Here is a 13,451-nt window from a genome sequence, read left to right on the forward strand (position 1 = left end):
CCAGTGATATCATCATTGCTGCTCCACCTCACTGGGTTGACTGTTGTCCATTATGTTCTGTTCTCTTTCAGGATTGAGAGCAGGCAGACAAGAGCTCAGAACAACAGTAAAGATCAATTTGAAATTGATTTGATAATGCTCTTAACTCCATTCACTTTGATTTGTTCTCTGGACAATTATTGGCCTAGGTGTGAGTTCTTGTCATGGAAAAGTAGCAACAATTAAAGGAATAAAACAAAAGCCCTTTGGGGTCCCCTGGATGCTACAAGTTGTGTAGGATTGTGCTGATTAAAAACTCTACAATGAAACCAAACTCAACAAAAATATAAAAAGTTGGTTGAAGATCAACACAAATTCATCACTAGGACCACTAGCAAAGGTTTAGACTAATAACAGGCAACTCATAACATGGTTCTTGCATATTTCTAGGGATGCTTCAATTTTGTATTACATCAGTATATCATTCTGTGCTTCAAATAGTAGGCCACCAATCAGAAATTCAGCTTAGATGAGACCTTTTAATATTTACTTATAGATGTTTGCACTGTCCTCAACACTAAGAAACAGATAAGACTCTGGTCATCCCAGTAAACCAGTTCTTTGATTGGTAATGGAATACCTTGAGAAGTCTGGTTTCTTTATTTTCAAGTGAAAAAATCCACTTTGATGACTTTTAAACTGTTCATTTTGGCCACAGCACATCAAAATACAATTTTAATCAAAATACAATCCTAACACTGTAGAAAATCCAGTTGTGTAATGTTATGTTACATTAAAGAGTTGTATTTGTTTATACTAATGTCTTTTGGTAAAAGGTTCTCATTAGTTTTAAATTCTGGTTGTAGTATAAAGGCTTATGAAAGTTGAAGGAGATGACATTCTTGGAGCAAATGCTGAGGTAATTCACATTTCCCTCCTTACTCAGGTTTGCCTTCACATCTTTCTCTTCTCTAAGTGCAAGACAACAGTACAGCAAAAACTCTATTTGAGACTTTATGGGAGGGGAAGCTAGTAATTTTTTTAGAAAATCCCCAGGTAAATTAATTTTCACGACTCAGACACATCCTTTCATTAATTTAATTTACTCGCTTTCTCACTCCCACATACAAGCATCAAAGTGTCTGCATTTAATAGTTTAGTCACTTGTGTGTGACACAGATTATAGACAAGGGATGCCACCCATCAAGTTCTCAGTAGGTCTTTTTGTTTCATCTTGACTGACAACAACAAGCTCATCTTTAAACATATCTTTTATATGATTTAGGACTCAAAAGTTAGGGTGATCCTTTTGACATAGTTTTTCTTACTTTCATCTCTGTAAACCTCAGGCAAGTCTGATGCTTATTGTCTGTGCTTCCTGATTTTTTACATTCTTAGGACAGTGCTGATCTTTCTAGGGTTATAGGGAAATGAATGACACAAATTATGTGCTGTGTCTGCGTTGACATCTTTTCTTGTTGAGCACACAGTCTCCTGCTAACAATTCATTGTGCAAGTCATGATATAATTGTTTCATGAGAGTGCAGGCCTTTTGATATGAAAAAATAATACATTCATTAGTTAACTCCTGTGAAGGTGTTGTTGGTTATCAATGTAGGTACTGGTTTTGACCTCATTCTGGTGCTTCTTCTGGTGCTTACTTACACATTTCCATCCATACATCATTCACACCAGTCAAGATTTCTGGTGTGAATCTCTAGGTATTGTCAGAAAACAAGGGAAAATCTGGATTCTATAAGGCATACATTTACTTTAAGCCACAATTCCCAGCTTTATGATGATTTAAACTTTAAAAACAGGGACAGAAACTGCCATATCACATTCTTATAATTAGTGATGGATTCTGGGATTGCACAGTCATCACCAGGATGTGCAATGGTAAGATTCCCTCTCAAAAGATTGGTATAAGTTGCCCGACCTTTGAATATAAAATTTTCATTACAATCCAGTCAGGCTAATTAATTGGATTCAGAGGAAATGCTGTTCATTTTTTTCTTCTTTTGGAATATAAGATATACAACAGAAAATGTAATTTTTTTTTTTAATGAATGCTCTAGGTCCATACTGCAGAAATCATGAATGAGACTTATTTTTGTCATCTGTTCAGTGAAGCAGAAGCATGATATTTTCAGCTAGCATGTTCTTATGAGGACCAATAAAACTATAACCATAAAAATGAGAGAGTTATGATTAATTATATACTTCATTAAGCAAAGTTAATATTATGGTACAGTTGTTGTCAGACAATTTCCTTGTTTCTTGCACTAATAGTGCTCCACAGAAATAGAAGTATATAGGTTTTTATACCTAAAAAATATATTAGGAGAGAAAAACTATACCTGCCTCTCTCCCAAAGATAGGTTTTGGCAGTGATTGGTATGAAAATTCAGAAATATAAATTCAGCTCCTGAGTCTGCCATCGCTTCTCAGACTATGTGGGACATAATTGCAAAGTCTTCAGGCACCTAAAGTAAAGCACCTTTTATCACTTCTGATACCCAGGGCTTCCCTTGCCTGACCCCAGCTTGGCTCCACAAGGACACAGGTGTTCCTGCATAGCTGGTGCCATCATGAGGATGTCCTTTGTGCCTTAGGGCATGTCCAATGGCACTAGGCATCTGAATTGAACCTGTAATTTGTCTGTGGTCCCTTCTATGTTAAAATAAGAGTTTATTTCCTACTGACAGGTTTTTCACCTGTTCTATTGAAAAGTCTTTGGAGCAGGGTCCATATCCTTTTGACGGAGAAATCTGAATAACATTGTCACAGAACACTTGTCACAGAATTCACTAGACATTTTTTATACTATTAAATAGAGAAATTCTATTACGGTATTTGTTATTGAGAAATGCAGTTTATTCTCCAGAGGAAAAACCAACCAAACAAACAAACAAAGAAACCAACCATTCGAACGTGTGTTTACTGAGTGAAATTAGATCTAACAAAAGTGAAAATGACTATGTTAGGAAACTGAGAAGTCAGAGTCTAACTGGCAAAAACTAGTGTGATTTAGGGCTTTATTTTGACAACATTAAGTAGAGAATTAATGATTCAATACCTGTGTCCTTGTACTTAACTGCTTCATCCCAGCTCTAAGGCACATCCAGGGGCAGCAACAGATAAATTCAAAAGGATCAGTATGTATTAGATATGAGACTACCTATTATAGCCAGTATAGGTATTAATGATATTGTATAGTCTGTATTAAATTATTATAGTTTTACTTAACTAATTTTAATTTTTATAATTTTTTCTTTTAAATGCCCTACAGATTTCTGTCCTGGTTGCCCAGACATTTGTGTAGGTGTATGAAAAGTCAAGACTTTGTGTAGGTACACAGAGACCATATTTTCATTAGCTTTTCAGATGGCATAAAATGTGATTTAGGTTTATAAAAGCATTTTAATTTAATCTTTCTGTTCAAATGAGCAGTAAAGGAATTGCTAATGCACCAACATTTAAGGTGATTAGTAGATATTAATTTGTAAATCCCAAAGGGGTTTTTTTGCTGAACCTTGTATATTAGTCTATAAATAAGCCATTACACTACACCCATGCTTCCCCTGTGTTGAAGTTTGTGTAGTGTGTGCAGCAAAAGCCTGTCTCTGAGCAGGCCATGCTCTGAAGGCTCCTGTATAGTCCATGCCAACATCACTTTAAAGTTTGTTCCGATCGTCATCACCCTTTTTTGAAATGCTGGTTCATTTCTTAAGTGGTTTTATCAGTATGAGCTTTTATTCTTTGCTTTGTCTTTCTCTGGTAGTTTGAGAATCCCCATTCTGGTAGCCTTTGAATTCTTTACATCTTTTTAGTACTCTTCCAAGTTTTGGAAAATCTCTTCAAACATTGATGTCACAGAGTTGCAGGACTTTAATATTCATCTCATCAATGCTCTAATTCTGCTCCTAGTCACTGTTCTACTGCTATATGCATATGAGGATGGCATCAGACCTTTTCACTGCAGGTTTCACTTGAAGGTGTTACTGAACTATATGACTGTTATGCTGCTGAAACTGGAGGCACAGTCCACCTTTATTAGACAGACAATACTAACTGGCCTCTTTTGAAAATATAATAGACAATCAGTATTTTGCTTCACATTTATATTAGGCTTCTCTAACTACAGTTTTCACAATTGTTATGACATTCTCCTTTTATTCAATAAAAACTAAAAAGTAAAAATCAGTGTTACAGTAACGTTTTTCTCAACTTGTTTAGCATATTTTGGCAGGGTAATGAAGTGTGTTTACTTAGAAATATTTCTCCCAGACTAATGTTTAATATTCTCTTCTGTTAATAATATAATGGAAAGTCCTGCAATTAAAAAAAAAAGGAAATCCTGTTTCCATTTAAATACAGAACGAAATATTTGTTTAATTTACTGAAGTGTTCTATATAAGGGATCCTGCATTGTGCTGCAATTTTTTCTACTCCTAGCCTGAGGTGCCAAATTTTGCTTGGGCCTGGCCTTAGTTTGCCCTTCAGAAACATCATCTGATTATAAACAGTCTAGAAATAAGAACCAGCTTCCTCTGTGATGATTACTTCACCTTTTTCATCATGCTGATGTTCCCATGTGGTTGTGCCTTTTGTATTACAAAATGATCAAGCAGGTTTTTCAGGAACTCCAACAACAGCTGTATTAGTAGTCCTAAACTGATTTCCCACAACAACACAATTTTGTTTCTAATCATTTTAAGAAATAATTAATCCCGGTTCGGGATGACTTGGGCTATAATGGACCCCCGCCAGTAACTGTCACAGCTTGCTTTGTTGCTGCATTCATATTTTACATTTAAGTCTTGTGGTTATTGGAGCTTTAATTCTAAACAAAATTACAGTATTTTTAGCATCATCTTTTTCTGTCCTTTGCCTCTCCCCCATCAAAGTCTTTATTCTTGATTGGACATTAATGTTTAAACTTTGTTAAATATTTAGAAGCTCATTAACATAGATTTTTATTAATGGAGATCTGTAGTCTCAGAGCCATTGCATTGCAATGCAATTTTTTTATGATTTTAATGGTTTTTCGTTAAATCTGAAATTATGATAGACCAACACTCTCCAGTAAATCTTCTCAATCTGAACATTTGGGGCAAAGAAAAATCTCTAAGTGAAGAAATCCAGCCCAAAATTAATTGTTTAACATGAAAAAATGCTGATTTAACTATTCACACTATCTTTGCTCTGTGATTTGCAAGGAAGATATACAGAACAAAATCACATAAAACAGTATTCTCAGGCTACCACACACATGAGATAGCAAGGAGTTAACAAGCACTGGGCAAAGCACGTACACTCAATATCCCAAGGCACCCAAAGAGCTGCAGCTGCCCAAGCTAGTGTCAGCGAGGAATACATATTATTTTTGTAAAATGGATTACTTGAGACAAAAGAATTCTTCATGGTTTGAGGATTTATATGGCATAAAGGAGGAGAGGAATGGTCATTGCAGAAAAATGCAAGTCGAATTTTATATGGTAAACTGTAAACTGCAGCAAATTTATAGATTATTCATTACCTTTTTATTTGACTTATGTAAGGGCTTTACAGACATGATCAGTCTCTGCATTCAGTAACACATAATGACTATTCAAGAAAAATACAACAAAATTATTTTCTCAGTGAAATCACCATAGATTTTGTACTATTCACTGCTAAAATGAGTAAAGTATCTGTATCTTCACTAATAATTTTCCAACAGTGACATCCAGTTGTATATTTTGCTCTTAATTGGTAGAGCTATTCTCAATTCTAATCCATATGTCACTAATTAAAAATAAATAAGACATAAAAATGCTCTGACAGAAGCTTAATTACATTAAGTTACAGTTGCATGACATCTATCTGGAAGGAGCATATCAGTATATGCTTGTTTTCTATCTCTTGTGTTTTGATTTGTCATATAGTTGACCTTCTTTCCCTTTCTAAAACTAGGATCAAGCTTCAAAAGTGGCATCAAGCTTCTGTGGTTGCTAGTTATCAATTTTCAGAAGCAGGTAGCAATACTGTCATAGTAACACTGTCATTGTTACAAATCATTTAAAGTTGTATAGATGGTATGTTAAAAAAACCCCAAACACCAATACAGAGTCTGGGATACAAAAATTATTTTGAACATTTAGATGCTGTAAATGACAGCTAAAAGACTTTGGAGCTCCCTGTATTTTTCTAATTTAAAGTCTTTTCTAATTTAAAGTATTTGGCCATCAGTAAACTTTGAAGGAACTCCACTTAGAGCAAACTGTAAGGTTTGTCTCTCCTCTGGGCTTCTACCAATGCTGCCTCCCAGTTTACAATATTAGGTTGTGCTGCTGGCTCATGAGAAGTCCACAAATCAGAAAAACAAAATTGCTGGTTTGCTTCCCCGCATCCTGCTGCTCCATGCTTTGCCAGATACTCCTACTGCTTCTTCCCAGCCCATGCTCACAAATTATCTCAGACTTTTCATTTCTGCTCCCTCGCCCTACATATCGGGTAGGGTAGGAAAAAAGTCACTGGTATGTATAATTTTGTCTCTGCTGCAGAAATATAATTCAAAGCTGAAAAATGAAATTCTGAGTGAGAGACATTTTTTGCTTCTCTTTTTCATTCTCCATTCCTATATTTTTCTCTGCATTTGTTGTCACTTTTCTCTTTTTCCTGGCCAGATTTTCTACTCAGTTTATTCTTAAAAATATTTTCCTTTTTTATTAATTTTTTTACAAACAACTCTCAAAAAATTTTATTTTATCTTTCTTTCCCTGTCTTTAAAGCATAAATTATAACTTCTAGGGTCTATCTTTGACCTATGTTCTAGAGTTTCTTTGACCTTTCCCTCACTTGTTTTCTGCACATCACTAGGACACCCTGTTTAACATAAGAATGAAAGCTGAAGAAGACCACCCTACCGGGAAGCAGTGCTGTCCATCCATCTGTCTGTCTGTCCCATTACACACACTCCACACTGCACAGGTCTGAAGGTGATCTCAGCTGTGACTGCAGTCACTGGTTTCTGCTTGTCTTGGTCATAACCAACCTTGGTCATAACCAACCTTGGTGTCATTACAGGCCATGGCATCTGCTCCTGCGGCCGATGCATTTGCCAGGATGGGTGGTTTGGAAACTTGTGCCAGCACTCAAGGAAGTGCAACATGACGGAGCAGGAGAGCAGAAGTCTCTGCGAGTCAGCGGATGGCATATTATGTTCGGGGAAGGGTAAGAACTGGCAGCTGAGCTATTTCATGTCAGTGCAGTGCCAGAGGAAAACTATCATATTCTGGAAGACTAATGTACATGGAAGTGGGTTGTTGTTTAATAACCCTTTCTTTTCAAAGGTACCCATTATTAAAAGGATGTTATATTTGGCTCCATAATGCACTTATATCCATTTTGTCAAACACCCACCACGGCCGTACATGCTCAGCAATGTTGCTCCCCTATGCAATTTTGCTGGTAGCATATCATTTTCTGTATCTGTTTAGCTGATGGACTTCATGGAATAGCTGTACACTATAAACTAACTGTTCGTGCTCCATCCAGTTTGAGGGAAAGGGGCAGAAACACTGCAGTGGGGAAGATGACAGATATAATATACTGGGCAAGAGTAAGTGGAAGAGAGTGTTTAACAGCAACATTTGGTATTCCTAATCACTCTGCTACCCAACACAACAGCAAAGTATGTGTCTGCAGTCCCCACAAATGAATCCTGAAAACTTTCTCATTTACTAATTTTCATTCAGGTGGTTGCATCAGCTTCAGTTCAGCTATAAAAAAAATGCCACAGGGAAGAATAAAAGTTAGAAAATCCTGATAATTATCTGAAATTGTTCTCTGAGGTTCCTACCTTGCAGTCTTTCAGGCTAGGAAATTGCATTAATGGAAAGAGGGCTTTTTAGCTCCCCCATAGTGCAAATTGCCTATTTTTGTATATAATAAATCTGAAAGAGAATAGACAAAAAATGGGTGGTGGGACTGACTGGAGGCTAGAAGGCACTCACTCCAGATTTTATGTGCCATTTCCTCTATTTTTATGTCCCTTGCATAGACAGAGGACCAGCTGGAAAAAACAGTTAGGAGCTTTCTACATCAGGCAGGTTTCCAGTGTTCCCTTTGGTAACTTTTATTTCAGTGCAGAGGAAATTTATATAGGGTTTCCAGCCTGGCCTTCATCCATCTGTATTATCACTTGGAATTCTCTCCTGAAGAACTGTTTCATTTTATTTTGGGTTTTTTTCTGTCCCCAACTGATGCAATGTCATAGAAAATGAGCAAGTTACATTGTTTCTTTATTTTTTCCAGATGTGTCTGTGTTTAAATTAGTGTATGTGTAAGAGAATGGTGAGTTGTTAGAGAAAATGAATGACTCTATTTTACTGTAGAAATTAACTTTTCTTCTCTTAGTCTTGGTCTCCCTGTGATGCTTTATATAAACCATGAAGGTGAGGGAATACTCTTAGTAAAAATAAAATGCACTATGTGAGATTCTAAATAAATATAAACATGAAAAATTATGTTGATTTTTAAAGTATTTGTATTATCTTCTACCTTTTTATAAGGATGGCTGAGAGCCCACTAGCCAGTGGGTCTTACTCTGAGAACAATTAGCTTTGAGACCGTATATCAAGGATACAATTTACTCTGAGGTTTTGGGAGTAGATAATCTGGCAGAAATTTGCAGAGACACCCAGGATTATTTTTCTGTCTGCTGGCTATAGTGCCCAGGGGGTGGTTTGGGATCTGGTCACTGATATAATCTGGAGCAACCTGAAAGTTGCTCTAGGTTGTAACCAGCAGCAGGCAGGTAGTGCTTTTACACATGACTGCTTGAATGGACGTTCCAAAGGCTCAGATTTTCTAGAGTAGTAGCTCTCTTGTTGAACAGCATTTACTTCCTCTGGGAATCACAAACCTGACACATGGAGCCAGACTCTTCTCAGTGGTTCCAAGCAGTAAAACAAGAGGCAAGGGGCAGAAACTGATGCACAGGAAGTTCCTTAACATGAGGAAGAACTTTACTGTGCGGGTGACCGAGCACTGAAACAGATTGCCCAGAGAGGTTGTGGAGTCTTTCTCACTGGAGATACTCAAGAACCATCTGGATGCAATACTGCTCAATGTGCTCTAGAGAGGCAGTGTAATACTCTTATTAACTACTTCATCAGGGAGGTTGAATTAGATGACCCCACAATTGTCCCTTCCAACCTTACCCATTCTGTGACCTTAAATCCATATTCAGCAAGAGTGGTAGGATTTTTTTTTTTTTGTTAAGTTTCTTCGGACCCCAAGCACATGTAAGCTTTCAGTGTGATGGAAGGTTGCCCTGAGGACAGTCAATATAATAAAGCAGTGTCAAATTAGGTGCTATAAGAGCTTTATCGTAGAAACAGCTGGTCACATGTGCTTGTTGCAGCAGAGAAATACCTGCATAAGATAACTTCATTTCTGTGTGGTCAGTAAACATCCAAGCAGGCTACTATCTCCTACCTCTTCTCTGAGCAGGATGGGGATCACAGGCAAAGACAGTGTAATTATTTATAACCTTTTTTCCTTTTTTTTTTTTTTTTTTTTGGCAAATCTACTTTTGATGCTGAGATATGTATCTGGAAATCATGTCTTACTGGATACTCATACTTTAAAACGCTGTTCATAGCTAGTGAAGCACTACCCTAATGGCAAATCGTTCTTTCTGATTTATTACAATGAGAAAAAAAAATAATGATTACTTCTCAGATAAAAGTGAATTTTGCTGGAAACCTAGCCAGGATAAGCAAGTGTTATAGTGGACTGAGAGGAGCTTGAGCTTCTTTTGTAGGACTGTGAGGAGTCCTAGTTTTCAGCAGATAACTGCTGAACAATACCAGAAAATTGCGCTCTGCTAATATAAGCAAAGTTGGACATCCACATTCCTAGTCTGTTTTTAGAATCTTGGCTCTCTGACTGTGCCACCTGTAGTAAGAGCTCTTCCAAAGGAAAACAGCAACACCCACCACTGCTGTCTCCCTGGCATTAAATATAGGGCTGCATATGGCGACTGTAACAGTGCAGGATGTAGGCAAGGTAATGAGCCAAATCCCATCCGAGAGGATCTGGCTGGGATCTCAGGAAACACCCTACAACTCATTAGACTCATTTTAATTAAACTAAGGGACCTCCCAGAGCATCATGCTCTGTTCGGGGAAAATGCTTGATTCATTTTCCTAACAGATTTTGTATTATGGAGCCTGATCTTCCTTGGTTGACTTGGTGTTAAATTTGCTGTATCTTCTGCAAAATAGTTTTAAACACTGTGGGCATTCCTCAGTAGCAGCATCAGTGCTGTTTATGAAGAATTACTTCAAGTTTTTTACAGTGTAATACTCTTATTAACTGCTTTAATTTCACTAAAACTATCATACTATTCCTCATTATTTTCTGTTGTCTGTACCTTGCAATTTGTACAAACAGTGAGATTTGGTTTAAATTATCCTCAAGTAAGTCTTAGTGTACCTCTTATACAGCAACCATGCAATATATATGCTATTCTCCACTGCCTCTTTATACAGTGGCATTTTTTATCCTTGTAGGGTATGTCAATATTTTCTGTGCTGGTGGCTCAGTAAGGAATACTCAGAAGTCACAGAAAAAGTGGATGCTTAATCAAATACTCCCATCCCCAAATGTTCCAATCATTAGCTCTTCCTGAATATATTTGCATGTTCCATATGTTACAAGTTAAAACATTTCCCTAAAATTAGGCAATGAGTTAATTTTTGTGAATTTAAAATAAACATTAAATTACTTACATATTTAATTAAAAATTAAATACTCTGCTGAGGCTGTTATGAAGATTTCAAAAATTAAGTTTCAGTGATCAGAGGTACTTCTGTATTTACAGGAAAAACCTATGTAAAATTCCTTGATATCAAGAGATGCACTTTTTTTTAAAAAAAAAAAAGTGTAATAGGATCATTATTATGGATTTTTTTCAGAGGTCTGAAAGAACTGGAAAGATGGAAAAGCATAATTTTATAGGCTTTGGCTAAGGCCCTGTTAAGTAACCCATGAATTCTATTTAGGTTATATTCTGACATAACCAAGCTTCCTTCTATATATTTTTTCCTTAATATTGCATTAAGCACATTGGTGACTTTTACTGGAATCATTCTGGAAATATTACAGGAAGCTAGGATTTTCAACTGCATTTAACTAATTTATAAGTATGTTCTGTTAAATGTCAACAACTTATTTGATGATTTTTTTTTAACTCTGCCTCTGATAATTGAAAATTTATGTGTGTATCCTTTGCTATAATTTATTTGGGGGGTTGATTTTTTTTAATAGTGCTTTCTAATGTAACCCTTTCTTTGGGCTTGGTTCACAAAAGGATTTTTGCTCAGCAGTTACTAAGAGCCCCACCTTAGCGTTGTAGGTGTTGTACTGAAATCTGTATGGGGTCAAGCTGCTGAAGATGGGATCTGAAAAGTTGAGTCTTTTCAGCCGAGTTTTGGAATCATCCAGAAGGAATTACCATCTCCTAGTGGCATTTCTAGTTGTAGATAAGCCTGTCTCACCCCATTCTCAGGCTACAGTCTTCCTGACACATGATTGTCTGAGGGCAATTGTCACTTTCCAGGATTCAGAGACATGAACCTTCTTCTGAAGGTAAAAATGTCTCCGAGCCTTCCCTTGAAGGGACGTTTCTGGTGCTCTGTGGGTTATGGCATCACCTGAACATCACCATAGAGTCTCTCCTTTCCCTGTGGGGCTGTGACCTGACATCCTGGAGAAGGAGGAGAGCAGCTTGTCCCAACAAAGGGCACTAGTGTACACTGCAGGAATAAGCCAAGTGCTGAACTGCCATTATGTGCTCAAACTCTTTCTGATCTAGAGCAAATAATTAATTAGTAATTCCATGGGAGGTGGAGAAACTTCATTTGTGGTGATGAGGATTTTGGGGGTCTAAATTGTCAGTCTTGTGCATTGCCAGTCTTTTGTGGACCCAGCCCTAAATTTAGATGAGGAGGACTATTTCCTTCCTGGGTGTGATTTTATTGCCTTCAGTAACAGTGGGTTGGGGACAATTTGAGCTTTTCTAGTAAAAAAAAAAGAACAATTACTGGGAAGAGAAGCCCTGATTGTGGGTCTCTGAAACCAAAAGAAAGCTTAAGAATGTGAGCCTTGATTAAGTGAAATAGCAGGATCAAAGCGTTAGTAGTAACATTCCACCATACTCAAGCTCATGCCAAAAGAATCCTTTTATTCAAAAGACTTTTAGCTTGATTATTTTCTCTTATGTAATAGCCTCTTAGGCAGCAATTTTGTGCATATGCACACGTGCATATGTGTGCACGTGTGTGTCGCGGGTTGTTGTTTTCTAGTCTGAAACTGACAGTGCTCTTTGGCTGCGAGTAATAATTTTTGTGATTTCAGGTTCCTGCCACTGTGGAAAGTGCATCTGTTCTCCCCAGGAATGGTACATTTCAGGCGATTTCTGTGAATGCGATGACAGAGACTGTGACAAACATGACGGTCTCATTTGCACAGGTGCAGTACAGGCTAACACTTAATTGCTTCAGGAAACAAACTGTGTTGATGGGAATTATGTTAGACAAAGCCAAGCTACTTCTTTCCCCACTGACAGAGGAAGTGCATTTGCTGGTTATTCAAATCTGCTATAATTGTTTCTTCATGCAGTGTGATAATCAACTTAAGGTTTCAAAACAACAGTTGAAAGCCCGAGCATGAATTTAAATAAGTAAGTCAGCTGTTACGTCCATCAACAATTCTCATTGTAATAGACTACAAGCTACTGCTTTTTTGGCAAAGGACGTAGTGTCAGCATTACGATCATGAGGTTTCCTTAGCCTTTGTTCTTCTACTGGACATTCTATGTGTGTAAATTTAAGTCACAGACAAAATTCAGTCCTCTGATGATCCTTGGTGGCTCGGAGGCGTAGTTGTGCGGGTTAACAGACCTTCCTGGCAATCATGCAATTGTTGGTGGGAGCCTGAAATGCACGATAACTTTTCTTATGATGTGATGGCTGATGATTAAATTAATGATTATGGCAGCTTCATCTTAACATTATCTGAAAGTTGAGGTGGCAGATGTGGAGAGAAACGAGCAGGGTGCCAACAAGCCCTCACGATAAACATAGTGACAAGAAGCAGCACGGGAATTGCTAAATTAACTCATTGGCTTCTTCCTGTTACAAGTCTTAATTTTAGAAAAATTTTGCCAGCATTTATTAGATGTGGAAGAAATCTGCAAGTTGATTAGAGTGAGAGTGGGAGGGCTGACACTAGTAAATTGTGTCTTCCAGCTAGCTCTATTAGCAAGTGTCCTTTTCTGGAGGCAAGTAGCCAGTGTAGCGGCAGCAGAAGTCTTATCTTCAGCTGTAATGGCTGTTCATGAATCTTCATAAAGCTGGTAGGAAGAGGAGTTCACATTGGAAACTCATGCTGTAGCTGTCTCAAGCTGAGCATTTGAG

The 13,451-nt window shown here is 37.3% G+C and overlaps 1 protein-coding gene across 2 annotated transcripts in view; it reads left to right on the forward strand.

Moving 5' to 3' along the window:
• The window catches only part of ITGBL1 (integrin subunit beta like 1), a 139,032-nt gene that overhangs the window by 120,688 nt on the left and 4,893 nt on the right, over nt 1-13,451 (forward strand). The window contains exons 9-10 of one of the 2 annotated variants that reach the window (XM_064646098.1): nt 7,051-7,197; nt 12,391-12,504. In XM_064646098.1, the coding sequence (XP_064502168.1) occupies nt 7,051-7,197; nt 12,391-12,504 (261 nt within the window). The remainder of the gene's footprint in view (nt 1-7,050; nt 7,198-12,390; nt 12,505-13,451) is intronic. The other variant, XM_064646099.1, reaches the window with a different exon arrangement.

The sequence above is a fragment of the Pseudopipra pipra genome, chromosome 2 (assembly GCF_036250125.1).
Source record: "Pseudopipra pipra isolate bDixPip1 chromosome 2, bDixPip1.hap1, whole genome shotgun sequence".
In the NCBI taxonomy this organism is placed as follows: Eukaryota; Metazoa; Chordata; class Aves; order Passeriformes; family Pipridae; genus Pseudopipra; species Pseudopipra pipra.